Source organism: Stomoxys calcitrans, chromosome 1 (genome assembly GCF_963082655.1).
Source record: "Stomoxys calcitrans chromosome 1, idStoCalc2.1, whole genome shotgun sequence".
NCBI classification, from domain to species: Eukaryota; Metazoa; Arthropoda; class Insecta; order Diptera; family Muscidae; genus Stomoxys; species Stomoxys calcitrans.
This window is the reverse complement of record NC_081552.1, coordinates 43168731-43191572: the sequence shown is the minus strand read 5'-3', so window position 1 is coordinate 43191572 and position 22842 is coordinate 43168731. Positions and strand designations below refer to the sequence as shown.

Genomic DNA, 22842 nt, shown 5'->3' with positions numbered 1-22842 from the left:
TATTCATAAAGCATATGAGCATGAAAGAATTCCCCCCGTTTTAATTAACTTGACAAAATTGCAGTCTCTGCTATGCTGGCACTTATCATACGCAATTAAATTCAATGTATTCAGTGTTTATCATTTCACCACTGCCGGTACTACTCTACAGCTGATATGGTAGGCTAGGCAAAGCTATCTGGGTGCTGGCTGTTATCTTCGGAGGGAAAAAAACTATAGCAGAAATCGTAACGAAAGCTCATAGCCGGTACCAGCAATAACTTCCTTAAATAAAGTGTTTTGCAGAAATTGACAAAAACCATGATAGAAGATTGCCAATAATTCGAGTAATATGGAAGCCCATGAACTGTTATGATTGTGATCAGATTTTATGGCTGGCGCTAAAGTTTGCAAAAAATTTAATTTCCAACCTTTCCAAACAATGATAGAAGTTAAATGCAAATAATTTTAATAAGCTGGCATGCACTCAAAATCAGATAACGAAGATATCAGTAAATTTGGGGCCATGCTGGTTTCTAGGGTGGCACTACCACTTCTCGTGTAAAATATCTGATTGTGAAATTTTAAAATCTTATATATGACAAGTAAAAGCGTGCTAAGTTTGGCCGGGCCGAATCTTATATACCCTCCACCTTGGAGCACATTTGTCGAGTTCTTTTCCCGGCATCTCTTCTTAGGCAAAAAATGATATAAGAAAAGATTTGCTCTGCTATTAGAGCGATATCAAGATATGATCCGGTTTAGACCACAATTAAATTATATGTTGGAGACCTGTGTAAAATGTCAGCCAATTCGAATAAGAATTGCGCCCTTTGGGGGCTCAACAATTAAAATAGAGAGATCGATTTTTTATGGGAGCTATATCGGGCTATAGACCGATTCAAACCATAATACACACGTATGATGATGGTCAGGAGAGGATGCGTCGTAAAAAATTTCAGGCAAATCGGATAATAATTGCGACCTCTAGAGGCTCAAGAAGTCAAGACCCAAGATCGGTTTATATGGCAGCAACATCAGGTTATGGACCGATTTAAACCATACTTGGCACAGATGTGTGATATCATAACAAACTACGTGGTGCAAAATTTCATCCCAATCGGATAAGAATTGCGCACTCTAGAGGCTCAAGATGTCAAGACCCAAGATCGGTTTATATGACAGCTATATCAGGTTATGAACCGAATTGAACCATACTTGGCACAGTTGTTGGATATCATAACAAAACACGTCGTGCAAAATTTCATTCCTATCGGATAAGAATTGCGCACTCTAGAGGCTCAAGAAGTCAAGACCCAAGATCGGTTTATATGGCAGCTATATCAGGTTATGGACCGATGTGAACAATACTTGGCACAGTTGTTGGATATCATAACGAAACACGTCGTGCTAAATTTCATCCCAATCGAATAAGAATTGCGCACTCTAGAGGCTCAAGAAGTCAAGACCCAAGATCGGTTTATATGGCAGCTATATCAAAACATGGACCGATATGGCCCATTTACAATACCAATCGACCTACACTAATAAAAAGTATTTGTGCAAAATTTCAAGCGGCTAGCTTTACTCCTTCGGAAGTTAGCGTGCTTTCGACAGACAGACGGACGGACGGACATGGCTAGATCGATATAAAATGTCGCGACGATCAAGAATATATATACTTTATGGGGTCTCAAATCAATTTCTGTTTGTTTGTGTGTTCCTTATAGACTCAGAAACGGCTGAACCGATTTGCTTGAAATTTTCACAGATAGTGCATAATGACCCAGTGGTGAAAATGGGAATATGGGGCTTAAATAAGACGTATTTGAGTGAAGAATTAGAATCTGATATCTAAATATGGGACCAAGTGTTTGGGGGGCCGCCTTTCCCCAAAAACATCCCCCATAGGGGCCAAATTTACGACCATAGCCATATGGGGCTCAAATGAAATCTCTTTGGGAGTAAAGCACGAATCTGATATCAATATTCGGGAAAAGTGTGTATGGGGCCACCCCACCCCCACAACAACACCCAAATAGTAAGTATTTGCTGACTATTGCAATATGAGGCTCAAATAAGAGGGTTTTTAGAGTGGAACACGAATCCGATATATATTTTCAAGGCCAACTCACTGAGTGGCCGACCATCCCCACAACACCCCCCCAATCCGGTAATGTTTGCCGACTATGGAAATATGGGGCTCAAATCAAAGGTATTTGGGAGTAGACCACATATCTGATATCAACATTAGGGATCAACTGTTCATGGGACGTCCCACCACCATGACAACCCACAAATAGGACGTATTTTCTCACCAATACAATTTGGGTCTTAAAGAGAGTGGAACAAAATATTTATAGATTTTACGTTCAATACCCCAAACCGGACATATTTGCCGACTTTTGCAATATGAGTTTAAATGAGATTAGAAAACGAATTTGATATCCAATTTTGAGGCCAATGGCAATATGGGTTTCAAATAAATGATATATAGATATATGAGAATAGAGCACTTTGCTGATATATTTTTCGGGCTTAGTGTTTGGGGGACCACCCCAATCACCCCTAAATCGGGCATATTTACCAACCATGTCAATGTGGAGCTTAAATGAAAGGTGGAGCAAGAATTGATACCCACTTTCGGGACCAATTTTATGGGGTCTACCTCCTTCCCAAAATACCCCACAAAAAGCAATTTTTTACTGACCATCGCAATATGGGGCTCAAATATTTGGGAGTAGAATACGAATTTAATATCCAAATGTAGGACCATGTATTTAGGACATCACCCCTTCCCCAAAACACCCCCAAAGGGTAAACAATTTTCGACAATGCCAATATGTGGCTCAAATGAAAGGTTTTTGAGATTAGAAAACGAATATGATAACCTATTTTGGGGCCATGTGTTTGGGGGACGCAATATCGTGTAAACTCCCCTAAACCAATGGCAACACCCCTAAATCAAATATAAAGAGAATATCGGGCTGAAATAAAGTATTTTAACAAGTAAAAAGGCGTTAAGTTCGGCCGGGCCGAACTTTGGATACCCACCACCTTGTATATAACAAAATATTGGTCTTTTAGTAGTTATATCTAAAAATAAACCGATCTGAACGATTGTGGAAAAATTGAAGTCTACTTCATTTGAATGTTGTTCTTAAATTAAACTTTATTTTGACAAAACGTTTCTAAGCTAGCTTAAGCCTAGCCAGCATGTTCCCATGCTGTTGGGTTGCCCACCTGTGTGAATAAGCAACGTATGTATATTGACACGGCAACGCGAATGGGTGTCCATATGCGCGAATCAGATTACCTAAGCCATGACCAAAGCCAGACAATTGTCTCACACATATACACACTACATCTCCCTTTTCACGAAAAAATTATTACTTGCTAATCATTTTTATACCCTCCACCATAAGATGGGGGGTATACTAATTTCGTCATTCTGATTGTAACTACTCGAAATATTCGTCTGAGACCCCATAAAGTATATATATTCTTGATCGTCGTGAAATTTTATGTCGATCTAGCCATGTCCGTCCGTCTGTCCGTCCGTCTGTCCGTCCGTCCGTCCGTCTGTCCGTCCGTCCGTCCGTCTGTCTGTCGAAAGCACGCTAACTTCCGAAGGAGTAAAGCTAGCCACTTGAAATTTTGCACAAATACTTCTTATTAGTGTAGGTCGGTCGGTATTGTAAATGGGCCATATCGGTCCATATCCTGATATAGCTGTCATATAAACCGATCTTGGGTCTTGACTTCTTGAGCCCTCTAGAGGCGCGCAATTCTTATCCAATTGGAATGAAATTTTGCACAACGTGTTTTGTTGACGTAAAAAAAATTAATAATAAATGCTAAAATTAACTTAATTAACGCACATGAATTTGTATATATTTAAAAAAAAATCCTAAAAAAAACTGTTAAAATAAATTCTGAAATTAACTAAATTGAGGGACAGAATTTATATAAACATATATATTTATAAAAAAAATTACTTAAAAACAAGTAAAAAGGCGTTAAGTTGGGCCGGGACGAACTTTGGATACCCACCACCTCGGGTATATATGTAAACAACCTTTCATCAAAATCCCGTGAAAATTGCCTACCTTTTGTCCCATAACAGTTATATCGAAATATATTCCGATTTGGACCAAATACTAATAAGTACAGTAGCTTTGTCTAAAAATAAACCGATCTGAACCATATACGACACGGACACGGATGTCGAAAAGGCTAACATAAGTCACTGTGTCAAATTTCAGTGAAATCGCCTTTTATGGGCCCAAAACTTTATATCAAGAAATTGGTCTATATGGCATCTATATCCAAATCTGATCCGATCTGGGCCAAATCGAAGAAAGATGTCGAAGGGCCCAACATAACTCACTGTCCCAAATTTCGGATAATAAATGTGGCTTTTATGGGTCTAAGACCCAAAATCGGGGGATCGGTCTATATGGCAGCTATAACCAAATCTGGACCGATCTGAGCCAAATTGGCGAAGGACGTCAAAGGGCCTCAAACAAAAGTGTTTTCCAAATTTCAGCCAAATCGGATAATAAATGTGGCTTTTATGGGCCTGACACCCTAAATCGGAGGATCGGTCTATATGGCAGCTATATCCAAATCTGGGCCGATCTGGGCCAAATTGAAGAAGGAAGTCAAAGGGCTCAACACAGCTTACCGTCCCAAATTTCAGCAAAATCGAATACTAAATGTGGCTTTTATGGGCCCAAGACCCTAAATCGGAGGATCTGTCTATATGGCAGCTATATCCAAATCTAGACTGATCTGGGTCAAATTAACAAAGAATGTCGGAGGGTGTAACACAACTCACTGTCCCAAATTTCAGCAAAATCGGATAATAAATGTGGCTTTTATGGGAATAAGACCCTAAATCGGCGGATCGGTCTATACGGGGGCTATATCAAGATATAGTCCGATATAGCCCATCTCCGAATTTAACCTGCTTATGGACAAAAAATGAATCTGTGCAAAGTTTCAGCTCAATATCTCTATTTTTGAAGACTGTAGCGTGATTTCAAGAGACAGATGGACAGACGGATGGACATGTCTAGATCGTCTTAGATTTTTACGCTGATCAAGAATATGTATACTTTATAGGGTCGGAAATGGATATTTCGATGTGTTGCAAACGGATCTAGACATGTCCGTCCGTCTGTCCGTCTGTCTGTTGAAATCACGCTACAGCCTTTAAAAATAGAGATATTGAGCTAAAACTTTGCACAGATTCTTTTTTTGTCCATAAGCAGGTTAAGTTCGAAGATGGGCTATATCGGACTATATCTTGATATAGCCCCCATATAGACCGATCGGCCGATTTAGGGTCTTAGGCCCATAAAAGCCACATTTATTATCCGATTTTGCTGAAATTTGGGACAGTGAGTTGTGTTAGGCCCTTCGACATTCTCCGTGAATTTGGCTTAGATCGGTCCAGATTTGGATATAGCTGCCATAAAGACCGATCCTCCGATTTAGGGTCTAAGTCCCATAAAAGCCACATATATTATCCGATTTCGCTGAAATTTGGGACAGTGAGTTGCGTCAACTCACTGTCTCAAATTTCGGCAAAATCAGATAATAAATGCGCCTTTTATGGCCCCAAAACCTAAAACCGAGAGATGGGTCTATATTGCAGCTATATCCAAATCTGGACCGATCTGGGTCAATTTGACGAAGGATGTCGAAGGGCCTAACACAACTCACTGTCCAGAATTTCAGCAAAATCGGATAATAAATGTGGCTTTTATGGGCCTATGACCCTTAGTCGGCGGATCGGTCTTTATGGCAGCTATATCCAAATCTGGACCGATCTGAGTCAAATTGACGAAGGATGTTGAAGGGCCTATCACAACTCACTGTCCCAAATTTCAGCAAAATCGGATAATAAATGTGGCTTTTATGGGCCTAAGACCCTAAATCGGCGTATCGGTCTATATGGGGGCTATATAAAGATATAGTCCGATATAGCCCATCTTCGAACTTAACCTGCTTATGGACAAAAAAAGAATCTGTGCAAAGTTTCAGCCCAATATCTCTATTTTTAAAGACTGTACCGTGATTTCAACAGACAGACGAACGGACATGTCTAGATCGTCTTAGATTTTTACGCTGATCAAGAATATATATACTTTATAGGGTCGAAAATGGATATTTCAATGTGTTGCAAACGGAATGACAAAATTAATATACCCTCATCCTTCGGTGGTGGGTATAAAAATGGAGTACACCTTACATCCAAACTTAAATTCGTGGACCAATGAAGATCATATGGGATTCAGATAAAGGCACTTATATTGTTAAACTGTTAGTCAAGCGATATACTATTTTCGAAGCATGGTATTTCACTAAAAGCTCTTTAATTGTCGAAAATAAATATTCCAAGGAAAATTTTGTTCCATAGAAAGTAAAAGAAGGCGTAGCGGAGCAGGCCCGGGTCAGCTAGTGTGTTATACAAATGTGTAAGATGTTTACCATTTGTTTGTTGGCAGACCTTAGGATTTATCCGTTTATATAACAAAAGCCCCAGAATTTCAATTCAAATTTCAGTTTTGTTTTATTGGTTTTTGCTATGTATTTTTCACAGTGGGTATAGTGCAATATAGGTTATGTATATATGTAGGTATGTATAGACTTTTTTATGTTCACAATTTCAAGGTAAGTATAGCAATTAAGGTAAATTTTAGGGTTCAAATCTTCTCAATTTCAAGGTAAGTATAGATAGACATTTCGCTTTTAAGGCAGGTTAGTATATTTTTTCAACTGGGCTTTTGTGCAGTATTCACTTTAGAGTAGGTTTAACTATTGCACAATATAAGGCTTCAATTTTCTTTTAAGTTAAATCACATTTAGGGTAAGTATATATATGACAATATCTTTCTTTCTAGGCGGTAAGTATTGGTTACACAGGTAGGTATTTTCAAGGTAATGTGCAATATTGGTACTAGTTAGATAGTTACAATTTACAACTTTCACTTTTATTTAGGAAAATTTACACTTTTATGTTTTTTTGTAACTTAACTTTAGGTGCAGCTATTACTTTTGTGCTTCATTTAATTTCACTTCCTAATTACTTCTTTAGTTCAATGCACTCATTTTTTCCTTTATGTACATGTGTGTTGTTGTTTTTTTTTTCTTTTACTTGTAACACTGTCACGGGAGGTAAGCGAGGCGAACGAATTAATGGTCAACGAAACATTAAAAAAGTCTGCAGTTGATAACACCCGCAGCCTCCTGTTGTCGTTGGAATTCAGCGAAAAATAACAACAAAGCACCTGTAGCCAGCGGCCGCCCGCACACGTACATGTGCGTGTGTGTAAGTTCATATGATGGTTGGTCCGCTAGCTGCAGTGCTGAAATTTAAAATAGGACTACAGTCGACGAAAAAAGTTTAGGACTACCCTAAACACCATTTCAACAGGATGGGAGCATTTGTAGGGAGCAATTGCAAATTTGGACATAAACATTCCGTTGAAAAACAGTGGCAAACTTCTCAGATATCAATGAGTGCTGTCAAATTCAAGTTTTAAGCTCAGTGATAGCCTAAATTAAGTTTAAATGGTAATCTGCCATCAGACTCACTTGACGTTTTCGTCCATTGTGATGCCACAGGAATAGAAGAAGGGAGATGATTTCTAGCCCAACAACTTACGAATGTTCACATCCGCTAAATCAGACCTAAATTGAAACTTCTTTTGACTGCCAGTGCGGGACATACACACAGCAGATGTTCTATACTACAATATCTTCTTCCTCGATATCCTCACAGCTTTTGCAGAAGTCGTTACTTGCAACCTTCAGTCCGTTAGCATATTTTCCGATCAGACAGTGTCCTGTCATAATGGACACAATGGCCGAGACGTCCGTTCTAGCCAGCGACAGTAAAACGCTAGAACCTATTCAAGGCTAGACCAGGCCACATAATTAAGCCACCATATATACCGATCTGTCGATCTATCTCTCGATATCCTTGGTCAATACAACCCATATCGGTCCAGATTGTATATAGCTGCCATATATACTGATGTGTCGATTTAGGGTCTTAGGACCATTAAAACCACATTTATTATCCGATTTCGCCGAAATTCGGACAGTGAGTTGTGTAGGCCTCTCAACATCTTTGTAATGTATGGTTCGAATCGGTTCATAACCTGATATAGCTGCCATATAAACCGATCTTGGGTCTTGACTTCTTGAGCCTCTAGAGTGCACAATTCTTATTCGATTGGAATGAAATTTTGCATGACGTGTTTTGTTATGATATCCAACAACTGTGTCAAGTATGGTTTAAATCGGTTCATAACCGGATATAGCTGTCATATAAACCGATCTTGGGTCTTGACTTCTTGAGCCCTCTAGAGGCGCGCAATTCTTATCCGATTTAAATGAATTTTTGCACGAAGTATTTTATTATGATATCCAACAACTGTGCCAAGTATGGTTGAAATCGGTTCATAACCTGACATAGCTGTCATATAAACCGATCTGGGGTCTTTACTTCTTGAGCTTCTAGAGGGAGCAATTCCTATCCGATTTGGCTGAAATTTTTTTTCAACAACTGTGTCAAATAAGGTTCAAATCGGTTCATAACCTGATATAGCTGCCATATAAACCGATCGGGATCTTGACTTCTTGAGCCTCTAGAGGTCGCAATTATTATCCGATTTGCCTGAAATTTTGTGCGACGGATCCTCTCATAACCATCAACATACGTATTTATTATGGTCTGAATCGGTCTATAGCCCGATACAAGTAATAGCGTTCCACCATGGATCCCATTTGTCAAGTTTTTTGGCCGATATCTCTTTGTAGACAAACAAAGAATAATGTTATGCTATGCTTGGAGTCATACTTGGTTTGGCTGTTGCAGACAAATGTGGAAATCATTGAGCAAAATTTCAGCCATATCGGATAAGAATTGCTCGGTCTAGAAGCTTAAGTAGTACAATCGTGAGATAGGCTAATATTGCAGCTATATCAGGTTTTGGATCAATTTGGGCCATACTTGGCACAGTTACTGATGGCTAAACCAAAACACTTCATGCAAAGTCAAATAATATATTTCGTGCAAAATTTTTGCCAAACCGGATAAGAATTGCGGCTTCTAAAGCTCAAGAAGTTAAGATCAGATATAAGTTTATATGGCAGCTTTACCAAAACATGGGCCAATTTGGCCCATTTACAATCCAAAACGACCTGCATAAATAGCAAATATTTATGCAAAATTTCAAGCACCTAGCGTTGCTCCTTCGAAAGATAGCGTGCTTTCGACTGATTAACATACAGACGGATGGCGGACAGACGGGCAGATGGACGGACGCACATGGCTAAATCGACTTAGAATGTCAAGACGATCTAGAATATGTATACTTTGTTGGATCCCATACCAATATTTGGATGTGGTACAAACCAAAGACGAAATTAGTATACCCCCATTCTATGGTAGATGGTATGAAAAACAAGTAAAAGGGTGCTAAGTTCGGCCGGGCCGAATCTTGGGAACCCACCACCATGAATTCTGTTAAAAATTTAAGCAAACTATATTTAGTTAAAGGACAGAATTTTATCATACCAAACTTCTGTCAAACCAGCAAAAATGAAAGCTTACAGGAACCGAACAAGGATAATCGAGAGACAGGTTAATATGGAAGCTATATCAAGGTATAGACTAATTTGGACCGTACTAGGCATAGTTGTTGGAAGTCGTAACAGAACACCGCATTCATAATTTTAGCCGAATTGGACAATAATTGCGGTTTGTAAGGACTCAAGAAGTCAAATCGGGAGATCGGCTTATATGGGAGCTATATCAGGTACAAGGCCGATTTGAACCATACGTGGCACTTCTGTTGGTAGTCTTAACAGAACACTGTGTGCAAAATTGTAGCTATATCAGACAAAAATTTCGGCTTCCAGGGACTCAAAAATTCAAATCGGTAGATCTGTTTATATGGGAGCTATGTCAGGTTATAGACCGATTTAAACTGTACTGAGCACAGTTCTTGCCAATCATAGCAGAACACTATATGCAAAATTTCAGCCAAATCAGATAAAAATTCAAGCGGCTAGCATTACTGGTTCCACCTCTATCGTGATTTCGACAGACGGACGGACATAGCTAGATCGAATCAGAATGTCGAGATGATCCAGAATATGTATACTTTATGGGTTCTCAGATCAATATTTCGAGATTTTGCAAACGAAATGAATAAAAAGAAACAATTAAAAATGGGCGTGCCAAACTTTGGATAATTACCACCATGGATGAATTAACCATCCTCTTTTATAAAAACTCCACTACCACATCCATAACAATATGCAAATGGTGGCTGCTCTGTATCATGTTTGATTCAGGTCCCGAGAACTGTTATACAAGTCAAAGTTTCAGCGAAATAGGGCAACAAATCCGCTTTTTACAAGATTAAGACCCTACATTGGAAGATCGGTCTATATGGCAGCTATATCTACATATAGTCTGATCTGGACCATATGCTGGTCGGATGACGGGAGGATTTATATAAGTCACTGTGTCATATTGCAGCGAAATAAATGCAGCTTTTATGTGCTTAAGATTCTCGATTGGCCAATCGGTCTATATGGCAGCTATATCTTAATATAGTCCGATCGGAACCATATTTGAGTCGGACTGTCAGGAGGTTTAAAACAACACACCGTTTCAAGTTTCAGCGAAATCGGGTTATAAATGCAGCTTTTGTGGGTTCAAACCCCTTAATCGACAGATCGTGGTCCATATTTGATCCGGACAATATTTGAGTCGGATTTCGGTAGGTTTAAAACAACAAACTCTTTCAAATTTCAGCGAAATCGGCTAATACCTCCCCCTTACCAGTATTTTTCAAAACGCCAGATCTCGGATTAAAGCAAAACTTTGTATGCCACCTTATGGTACCCCTAAAACACCAAATTGGTATATAACTTTGAGGTCAAATAACCTGGGGGGACGCCCTATCCCAAAGCCCACCCGAACGGTTATATTATCGATCGGGGCAATATGGGCATCAAATGAAAGGTATTTAAGAGTTGAGTGCGAACTTGGCATAAAAATGGCACCCAAGTGTCGGGGGGTTTACCCAACCCCAAAAGCACCACCCAACAGGACAATTTTACCGCTTTGGGATATATAGGTATCAAATGAAAGGTTTTTAAAAGTAGAGTACACATCTGACATAAAAATTTATTTCTTGGTGCCTGAGGGGCCTCCCCACCCCCCAAAAGTCCCAACCAGGATATATCTATACAGATGGGGACAAAATGGGACTCAAATGAAAGGTATTTCTGAGTTAAATACGAATATGGTATTTAACATTGGGTCCAGGTACCTAGAAGGCCGCCCAAGGTGCAAAACCGCCCCAAATATAACTCAACAATAGTGCATCGATCAACTTAATTTAATTTTTGCCGATTAAGCTCCATCAAAGACCCGTGTGTATCGATGATATGGTGCATTCAACCGAGATCGTAGTTCACTCAAAGACGAATTTCGTGAAGGTCGTCCAAAATCAGTTGTTGTTCCAAAAACCATCGATGCTGTGAGCCAACTGATATAAGCATACATTCAATATTGCATGAACATTTGACCCTCAATAAAAGTTGTACGCGTTGGATCACACACAATTTGTCAATCGCTCAAAAAAGGGCTTGGTCGAAAAAAAAAGCTCCAAAAATATGAAACAACTTCTTTTTTGAGCACTCAAAACATCGATTTCATGTATCATTCGTCGTATAGTCCTGACTTGACACCGAATTACTTCTTTTTATTCCCGCACGTAAAAAATAAAATGAGAGGTCAACGTTTTTCGACACCAGTTTTGGATATGCCTCAATCAGAGTGGCAAACATGCTTCGACAATTGGTTCAAACGCATGCAAAAGAGTATAGACATAATGGGGAATAATTTGAAAAAAATAATAAAGCGATTTTCGGTGATTAATATTTGTTTTTGTGTTCTCTAATCCCGAAATATAAAAGACAACCCTCTTATAAGTCTCCAATGAAAGGTATTCGGGAGTAGAGTATGAATATAATATTATAATTAGATCAAATATCTAGGGAGCTGGGCCAAAAACCGTCCCAAAAGTAGTGCCCAAAATTAAGAGTGGACCGATTGGTACAATATTGGACTCAAATGAAAAGTATTTGGGGGTAAAGTGTGAAAATGATATTTTAAACGGGGTTCAATTACCTAGGGGGCCGTCCCAAGCCCACAACCGCCCAAAAGTAATACTAAAATCAAAGTGCACCGATCGGGACAATATGGGACTCAAATGAAAGGTTTTCGGGAGTAGAACTGGATCAAGAATCAAGATCAAATATGGTGTCAAAAATTTAATCCTGAGGGCGTCGCCCCAAAATTACCGCCCAAATTCAAAGTGGACCTATCGTGACAATATTGACTATAATGAATAGTACTCGGGAGTAGAATTCGAATATGAAGTCAAGTACCTAGGGCGCCGCCCCAAGCACAAAATACAAATTGAGAGTAATTACCAAGGGGGCCACCCCAGAACCCAAAACAGCCCCATGTGGGCATATTAGACGAACATGGTAATACAGTACTCAAAAAAAAAAAGTATTCGATAGTAGACTACGAATATGGTAGGGTACAGCTAGAATATATTTTATATATAACAAGTAAAAGCGTGCTAAGTTCGGCCGGGCCGAATCTTATATACCCTCCACCATGGATCGCATTTGTCGAGTTCTTTTCCCGGCATCTCTTCTTAGGCAAAAACAGACCATTATAAACACGCTTGTTGATGGTCATGAGAGGATCCGTCGTACAAAATTTCAGGCATATCGGATAATAATTGCGACCTCTAGGGGTCAAGAAGTCAAGACCCCAGATCGGTTTATATGGCAGCTATATCAGGTTATGAACCGATTTGAACCTTATTTGAAACAGTTGTTGAAAGTAAAAATAAAATACGTCATGCAAAATTTCAGCCAAATCGGATAGGAATTGAGCCCTCTAGAAGCTCAAGAAGTCAAATCCTCAGATATGTTTATTTGATAGCTATATCAGGTTATGGACCGATTTAAACCATACTTGGCACAGTTGTTGGGTATCATAACAAAACACGTCTTGCGAAATTCCATTCCAATCGGATAAGAATTGCGCCCTCTAGAGGCTCAAGAAGTCAAGACCCAAGATCGGTTTATATGGCAGCTATATCAGGTTATGGACTGATTTGAACCATACTTAGCACAGTTGTTGGATATCATATCAAAATACTACGTGCCAAAATTCATTCAAATTGGATAAGAATTGCGCCCTCTAGAGGCTCAAGAAGTCAAGACCCAAGATCGGTTTATATGACAGCTATATAAGGTTATGGACCGATTTGAACCATACTTAGCACAGTTGTTGGATATCATAACGAAACACGTCGTGCAAAATTTCATTTCAATCGGATAAGAATTGCGCCCTTTAGAGGCTCAAGAAGTCAAGACCCAAGATCGGTTTATATGGCAGCTATATCAGGTTATGGACCGATTTGAACCATACTTAGCGCAGTTGTTGGATATCATAAAAAAACACGTCGTGCAAAATTTTATTTTGATCGGATAAGAATTGCGCACGCTAGAGGCTCAAGAAGTCAAGACCCAAGATCGGTTTATATGGCAGCTATATCAAAACATGGACCCATATGGCCCATTTACAATACCAACCGACCTACACTAATAAGAAGTATTTGTGCAAAATTTCAAGCGGCTAGCTTTACTCCTTCGGAAGTTAGCGTGCTTTCGACAGACAGACGGACGGACGGACGGACAGACGGACGGACGGACGGACAGACGGACGGACAGACGGACGGACGGACGGACAGACGGACGGACATGGCTAGATCGACATAAAATGTCGCGACGATCAAGAATATATATACTTTATGGGGTCTCAGACGAATATTTCGAGTAGTTACAAACAGAATGACGAATTAATATACCCCCCATCTTATGGTGGAGGGTATAAAAATCAATTTGTGTTTGTTTGTTTGTGTGTTCCTTATAGACTTAGAAACGGCTGAACCGATTTTCTTGAAATTTTCACAGATGGGTCATAATGACCCCGTGGTGAAAATAGGGTACTAAATTTTTTTATATCTGAAGGGTGAGTGAATCCTCCCCCTTACCCTAATTTTCAGAAACGCCAGATCTCGGAGATGGGTTGTGCGATTTAAGCGAAATTTTGTGTGCTCTCATATAGTACCCTAAAAATAAAAATTTGGTATCCAAATTTCGGATGGGGTACCTAGGGGGGCCGCCCCACCCTAAAACCTACCAAACATATATTTTGACCAATTACGACAATATGGGACTCAAATGAAAGGTATTTAGGATAAGAAAACGTATCTGATATCCAATTGTCGGACCAAGTGTTAGGGGGACCACCTCAACCCCCAAAACACATCTAAAACAACCCTAAATCGGACATATTTACCGACCTTGGCAATATGGGACTCAAATGAAAGGTATTTGCGAGTAGAATAAGAATCTAATATTCCAATATGGAACCACGTTTTTGGGAGTCCACCCCTTCCCCAAAGCAACCCCCAAACAGGACTTATTTACTGACCATGGGAATATGGGGTTTATATAAAAGATATTTGAGTGTAGAATTCGAATCTAATATCCAAATATGGGACCTAGTGTTTGGGGGGCCGCCTCTCCCCTAAAACATCCCCCAAAGGGGACAAATTTACGACCATAGCAATATGGGGCTCAAATGATAGGTCTTTGGGAGTAAAGCACGAATCTGATATCAATATTCGCGTAAAGTGTCTATGGGGCCACCCCACTCCCACAACACCACCCAACCCCCAAAACTCCCCTAAATCGGATATATTTACCGACCATGGCAATATGGGACTCAAATGAAAGGTATTTGCGAGTAGAATACGAATCTAATATCCAAATGTGGGACCACGTTTCTGGGGGTCCACCCCCTTCCAAAAACACCCCTCCAAACAGTACTTATTTACTCACCATGGGAATATGGGACTTAAATAAAAGGTATTTGAGTGAAGAATTAGAATCTGATATCTAAATATGGGACCATGCTGACCATTGCAATTTGAGGCACAAATAAGAGGTTTTTTTTTTAGAGTAGAACACGAATCTGATACATATTTTTAAAGCCAATTCACTGAGTGGTCGCCCCAGCCTAGACCATGAATCTGATATGAACTTTTGGGACCAACTGTCTAGGGGATGTCCCACCACCATAACAACCCCTAAATAGGTCGTATTTTCTCAACATGACAATTTGGGTCTTAAAGAGAGTGGAGCTCGCTATTGATAGTTTTTAGGGCCCATACCTCTTAAATGAGAGGTATTTGAGATTAGAAAACGAATTTGATATCCAATATTTAGACCAATGGCAATGTGGGGTTCAAATAAATGATATTAGAGAGTATTTCACGATGCTGATCATTTTTAGGGCTAAGAGCTTCTGGGTGTCACATGACAGGTATTGGAGAGTAGAGCACAAAATGTATACCTACTTTCGGGACCAATTTTCTGGAGGTCTACCCCTTTCCCATGTGGGGCTCAAATAAAGGTATTACGGAGTAGAATAAAAATTTACCGACCATGGTAATATGTGGCTTAAATGAAAGGTATTTGAGATTGGAAAACTAATTTCATAACCAATTGTTGGAGCCATGTGTTTGAAATACTGCATCCCATGAACTCCCCTTAAACCAATGGCAATATGAGGTTTAAATGAATGGATATTCTGGGGAACCACCCCATATATATATACCGAACATTGTAATATAGGGCTCAAATGAATGGTATTTGGGAGTAGAGAACGAAATTGATACTCACTTTCGGGACCACGTTTTTGGGTTTCACACTACACCCTTAACCCCTCAACCACCACCCTGGTTGCCTTCTCACTTTCAAAATCCCCATGAGAATATCGGGCTTACATAAAGTGTTTTAAGAATCGTCCTTAACCCTCCGAGCGAATTCATAGACCAATTAAGATCATATGGATTTAGATAAAGTCAGTTATATTGTTATACTGTTAGTCGAGTCATTTACCATTTTCGTAGCATGGCAATTCACTAAAAGCTCTTTAATTGCCGAAAATTAATATTCAAATGATAAGTTTGTTCCATATAAAGTAAAAGAAGGCGCAGCGGAATGGACCAGATTCAGCTTGTCTTATATATAACAAGTAAAAGCGTGCTAAGTTCGGCCGGGCCGAATCTTATATACCCTCCACCATGGATCGCATTTGTCGAGTTCTTTTCCCGGCATCTCTTCTTAGGCAAAAAGTGATACCAGAAAAGAGTTGCTCTGCTATTAAAACGATATCAAGATATGATCCGGTTCGGACCACAATTAAATTATATGTTGGAGACCTGTGTAAAATGTCAGCCAATTCGAATAAGAATTGCGCCCTATGTGGGCTCAAGAAGTAAAATAGAGAGATCAATTTATATGGGAGCTGTATCGGCCTATAGAACGATTCAGACCAAAATAAATACGTATGTTGATGGTCATGAGAGGATCCGTCGTACAAAATTTCAGGCATATCGGATAATAATTGCGACCTCTAGGGGTCAAGAAGTCAAGATCCCAGATCGGTTTATATGGCAGCTATATCGGGTTATTAACCGATTTGAACCTTATTTGACACAGTTGTTGAAAGTAAAAATAAAATACGTCATGCAAAATTTCAGCCAAATCGGATAGGAATTGCGCCCTCTAAAAGCTCAAGAAGTCAAATCCCCAGATCTGTTTATATGACAGCTATATCAGGCTATCGACCGATTTCAACCATACTTGGCACAGTTGTTGGATATCATAACGAAATACTTCGTGCAAAAATTCATTCAAATCGGATAAGAATTGTGCCCTCTAGAGGCTCAAGAAGTCAAGACCCAAGATCGGTTTATATGGCAGCTATATCAGGTTATGAACCGATTTAAACCATACTTGGCACAGTTGTTGGGTATCATAACAAAACACGTCGTGCGAAATTCCATTCCATTCGGATAAGAATTGCGCCCTCTAGAGGCTCAAGAAGTTAAGACCCAAGATCGGTTTATATGGCAGCTATATCAGGTTATGAACCGATTTAAACCATACTTGGCACAGTTGTTGGGTATCATAACAAAACACGTCGTGCGAAATTCCATTCCATTCGGATAAGAATTGCGCCCTCTAGAGGCTCAAGAAGTTAAGACCCAAGATCGGTTTATATGGCAGCTATATCAGGTTATGGGCCGATTTGAACCATACTTGGCACAGTTGTTGGATATCATAACAAAACATGTCGTGCAAAATTTCATTCCTATCGGATAAGAATTGCGCACTCTAGAGGCTCAAGAAGTCAAGACCCAAGATCGGTTTATATGGCAGCTATATCAGGTTATATACCGATTTGAACCATACTTGGCACAGTTGTTGTATGTAATAACTAAACACGACGTGCAAAATTTCATTCAAATCGGGTAAGAATTGCGCACGTTACAGGCTCAAGAAGTCAAGACCCAAGATCGGTTTATATGGCAGCTATATCAGGTTATGGACCGATTTGAACTATACTTGGCACAGTTGTTGGATATCATAACAAAACACGTCGTGCAAAAATTCATTCCAATCGGATAAGAATTGCGCACTCTAAAGGCTCAAGAAGTCAAGACCCAAGATCGGTTTATATGGCAGCTATATCAGGTTATGGGCCGATTTGAACCATACTTGGCACAGTTGTTAAATATCATAACAAAACACGTCGTGCACAATTTCACTCTGATCGGATAAGAATTGTGCACGCTAGAGGCTCAAGAAATCAAGACCCAAGATCGGTTTATATGGCAGCTATATTAGGTTATGAACCGATTTGAACCATACTTGGCACAGTTGTTGGATATCATAACAAAACACGTCGTGCAAAATTTCATTCCTATCGGATAAGAATTGCGCACTCTAAAGGCTCACGAATTCAAGACCCAAGATCGGTTTATATGGCAGCTATATCAGGTTATGGACCGATTTGAACCTTACTTGGTACAGTTGTTGGATATAATAACAAAACACGACGTGCAAAATTTCATTCTGATCGGGTAAGAATTGCGCACGCTAGAGGCTCAAGAAGTCAAGACCCAAGATCGGTTTATATGGCAGCTATATCAGGTTATGGACCGATTTGAACTATACTTGGCGCAGTTGTTGGATATCATAACAAAACACGTCGTGCAAAAATTCATTCCAATCGGATAAGAATTGCGCACTCTAGAGGCTCAAGAAGTCAAGACCCAAGATCGGTTTATATGGCAGCTATATCAAAACATGGACCGATATGGCCCATTTACAATACCAACCGACCTACACTAATAAGAAGTATTTGTGCAAAATTTCAAGCGGCTAGCTTTACTCCTTCGGAAGTTAGCGTGCTTTCGACAGACAGACGGACGGACGGACGGACGGACGGACGGACAGACGGACGGACATGGCTAGATCGACATAAAATTTCACGACGATCAAGAATATATATACTTTATGGGGTCTTAGACGAATATTTCGAGTAGTTACAAACAGAATGACGAAATTAGTATACCCCCCATCTTATGGTGGAGGGTATAAAAATCAATTTGTGTTTGTTTGTAGATTTGTTTGTTTGTATGTTTGTGTGTTCCTTATAGACTCAGAAACGGCTGAACCGATTTTCTTCAAATTTTCACAGATGGTGCATAATGACCCGTGATGAAAATAGGGTTTTAAATTTTTTTGATATCTGAAGGGGGGCGGACCCTCCCCCTTACCCTAATTTTCAGAAACGCCAGATCTCGAAGATGGGTGGTGCGATTTAAGCTAAATTTTGTGTGCTCTCATATAGTACCCTAAAAATCAAAATTTGGTATCCAAATTTCGGATAGGGTACCTAGGGGGGCTGCCCCACCCTAAAACCTACCAAATACATATTAAGACCAATCACGACAATATGGGACTCAAATGGAAGGTATTTAAGATACGAAAACGTATCTGATATCCAATTGTCGGACCAAGTGATAGGGGGAGCACCCCAACCTCCGAAATACCCCCAAATCGGACATATTTACCGATCATGGCAATATGGGACTCAAATGAAAGGTATTTGCGAGTAGAATACGAATCTGATATCCAAATGTGGGACCACGTTTCTGGGGCTCCACCCCTTTGCCAAAACACTGCCAAAATAGGACTTTATTACTGACCATGGGAATATGGGGCTTCGATAAAAGGTATTTGAATGTAGAATACGAATCTGATATCCAAATATGGGACCAAGTGTTTATTGGGCCGCCTCTCACGAAAAGCATTCCGCAAAGGGGACAAATTTACAACCATAGCAATTTGGGGCTCAAATGAACGGTCTTTGGGAGTAAAGCACGAATTTTAAATCAATATTCGGGAAATGTGTCTATGGGGCCACGGCACCCCCACAACACTAACCCAATAGTAGGTATTTTCTGACTATTGCAATATGAGGCTCAAATAAGAGGGGTTTTAAAGTGGAACACGATTGCGATATAATTTTTCAAGGCCAACTCACTGAGTGGCCGCCCATCCCCCAAAACACCCCCAAGCCAGTCACGTTTGCCGACTATGGAAATATGGGGCTCAAATTAAAAGTATGTGGGAATAGACTACGTATCTGATATCAACATTAGGGGCCAACTGTCTAGCGGACGTGCCACCACCATAAAAACCCTCAAATAGGATGTATTTCCAAGACAAGACGTATTTCAAATAGGACGCTCACCAAGACAATTTGGTTCTTAAAGAGAGTGGAACTAAATATTCATAGTTTTTAGGGCCAATACCCCAAACCGGACATATTTGCTGACTTTTGCAATAAGGAGTTTTAATGAGATTAGAAAACGAATTTGATATCCAATTTTGAGGGCAATGGTTCAAATAAATGATATATAGATATATGAGAATAGAGTACGTTTTTGATATATTTTCCGGGCTTAATTTTTGGGGGACCACCCCAATTGCCAAAACACCCCTAAAAAGGGCATATTTACCCACCATGTCAATGTGGAGCTAAAATGAAAGGTATTGGGGGTAGAGCAAGAATTCATACCCAAAATACCCCACAAACAGCAATTTTTTAGTGACCATCGCAATATGGGGCCCAAATAAAGGTTTTTGGGAGTAGAATACGAATTTGATATCCAAATGTAGGACCATGTATTTAGGGCATCACCCCCTTCCCAAAACACCCCCAAAGAAAAAAATGTTTTCAACCATGCCAATATGTGGCTCAAATAAAAGGTATTTGAGATTGGAAAACGAATTTGATAACCTATTTTGGGGCCATGTGTTTGGGGGATGCCTCATCCTGTAAACTTCTCTTAAGCCAATGGCAATATGGGGTTTAAATAAACGGTATTTGAGAGAAAAGCACGATGCTGACATTTTTTCAGGGCCAAGTTTCGGGGGACCGCCTCTCCCCCTAAATCACCACTAAATCAGATATCATGAGAATATCGGGCTGAAATCAAGTATTTTAAGAATGGAGTACACCTTACATCCAAACTTAAATTCGTAGACCAATAAAGATCATATGGGATTCAGATAAAGGCACTTATATTGTTAAACTGTTAGTCAAGCGATATACTATTTTCGTAGCATGGTATTTCACTAAAAGATCTTTAATTGTTGAAAATAAATATTCCAAGGAAAGTTTTGTTCCATATTAAGTAAAAGAAGGCGCAGCGGAGCGGGCCCGGGTCAGCTAGTGTGGTATAAAAATGTGTTCTACTAGGAAATGCTGCATTATTTGTTCTTTTAGATTTTCCACTTTTACCACAACCAATGTGATCACAAGTCTGCAAAGATTCATTAAACGCAGTACCCGGAGCACAAGGTCTTTTAATTTCACATTGACATTGGCATACAATGTATCCATTGGAGTTGGGATCGGCAAACATTGTACCATCGGGTTGTCCAACACATTTTTCCGAATTGGTACATGTAGTACCAGAGGGACCAGTGGAAGGAGTTGCTGGGATTTGAGGTGCAGGAGTTGGAGGTGTTGGGGGAGTTGGGGATACTAGAGTTGGAGGTGCTGGAGTTGGAGGTGAAGAAGTTGGGGGTGCAGGAGTTGGAAGTGCTGGACTTGGAGGTGTGGTTGCTGGGGTTGGTGGTGGTGGAGTTGTAGGTGCGGGAGTTGGAGGTGCTGGAGTTGAAGGTGAAGAAGTTGGGGGTGCAGGAGTTGGAGGTGCTGGGCTTGGTGGTGTGGTTGCTGGGGTTGGTGGTGGTGGAGTTGGAGGTGCTGGGCTTGGTAGTGGTGGGGTCGGTGGTGTTGTGGTTGGTGGTGTTGGAGTTGTAGGTGCGGGAGTTGGAGGTGCTGGGGTTGGTGGTGCAAGAGTTGGAGTTGGAGACCCACAATTTCCAACCCAACCATTATGAACGCAAGTCTGTAGTGCTTCATCAAATATAGTTCCAGGAGCACAAGACATTTTAATTTCATTCTGACACTGACATACTATGTATCCATTAGAATCTGCATTGCTAATTAATGTGCCTACGGGTTTTCCGGCACAATTTCCAGAAATCGTACATGCTGTTCCCGAGGGACCAGTTGAAGAATCTAATACCTGTTCCGATACAATGGGATTCTCTTGCTTTAAATTACAATCAGCGCGTTCTTTGGCATCACAAACCGATAGCCAACAAATGAAATGCAAACCCAATGGACAGGTTCTCAAAATGTGAGGCTTGCTACCGCGGCAGACCACATATTTGCCACAATCCTTGGGATATGGCAATAGAACTCCATTTTGATGGTTTTTACAAATATCCTGAGCCTGAAGGGAACTTAGGCACAGGCTTACAACTAACAACAAAACGAGCAAAACTGAAAATATGAGGCAAAAATTTATGTTGTATATGATGGTTCTTAACAGAAATCTGCGTAATTATTCTTACTTTTATTCATAGCCAGTTTGGTTTTAATTTTCGTATCATTGTTGAGTTCTCTGATGCCAAATATGAATTGAATATAACGTGCTTGTAAATATCGTCTTTATTTCTTCTATTATCTACAGTCTATCGATAAAAAAAAGGATTTACAAAACTAAGACCCTCTGTGCTCGTCCAAATTACATTGCACACTTTGATGGTGATTATAATCTGCAATTAATTTCACTGCATTAGGGGCTAGAGACTAACTATTATTTATATGCCATCTTTAAATGCGAAGATAAAGGCCAGCACACTGAAACGTGATCGGTCAGAACCAGGTATTGGAATATAATAGGAATGTTACATGAAGTTCGGCCAGGCCTAATTTTGGATACCCACCAAACATTTATATGTATGTATAAACCAAATTTCGTTTTAATCCTCTGAAAAATGAACCATTCATGAATCCAAGAAATGTTTTCGGTTATATCCATATCTAGTCCGATTTCGACCATATTCAGCAGAGCTATCGTAGGTTGTAATGCAAGTTTTTGTAACAAATCTGTCTATAGCGTCGGAGAATTTAATCACGATTTAGAATAAAGTATACATTGTGGGGTCAGTAATGGATATTTCGATGTGTTACAAAAGGAATAACAAAGGCCTCCCCATTCCCAAATACCCACAAATCGAACATTTTTACCGACCATTGTGATATGGGGCTTAATGAAAGGTATTTTGGAAAGACCATGAAATTTTTATCTACTTTCTCTTATCACTCTGGAGATCACTTAAAAATTTCATAGAAATCGATTCTGATTTAGATATATCTTCCATATATACGTATCTCGCGATTTTCACTTTTAGGACCTTTGCCAGCCCATTTATCAAGCTATTATTTCAAACTTTTGC

The 22842-nt window shown here is 39.8% G+C and overlaps 2 protein-coding genes across 2 annotated transcripts in view; both read right to left on the bottom strand.

Annotated features, from left to right (window-relative positions):
* LOC106094364 (mucin-2-like) overlaps nt 1–22842 on the bottom strand; it is a 267611-nt gene that overhangs the window by 194807 nt on the left and 49962 nt on the right. The gene's annotated exons all lie outside the window — the stretch shown is intronic.
* Nucleotides 214–22790, bottom strand: LOC106095029 (selenoprotein V). The gene is made up of 3 exons (XM_059364923.1): nt 21955–22790; nt 20831–21883; nt 214–380 (listed from the first exon to the last, which is right to left on the bottom strand). Exons 1-3 carry the CDS (start codon nt 21962–21964, stop codon nt 214–216), a joined length of 1230 nt encoding a protein of 409 aa, XP_059220906.1. The 5' UTR covers nt 21965–22790.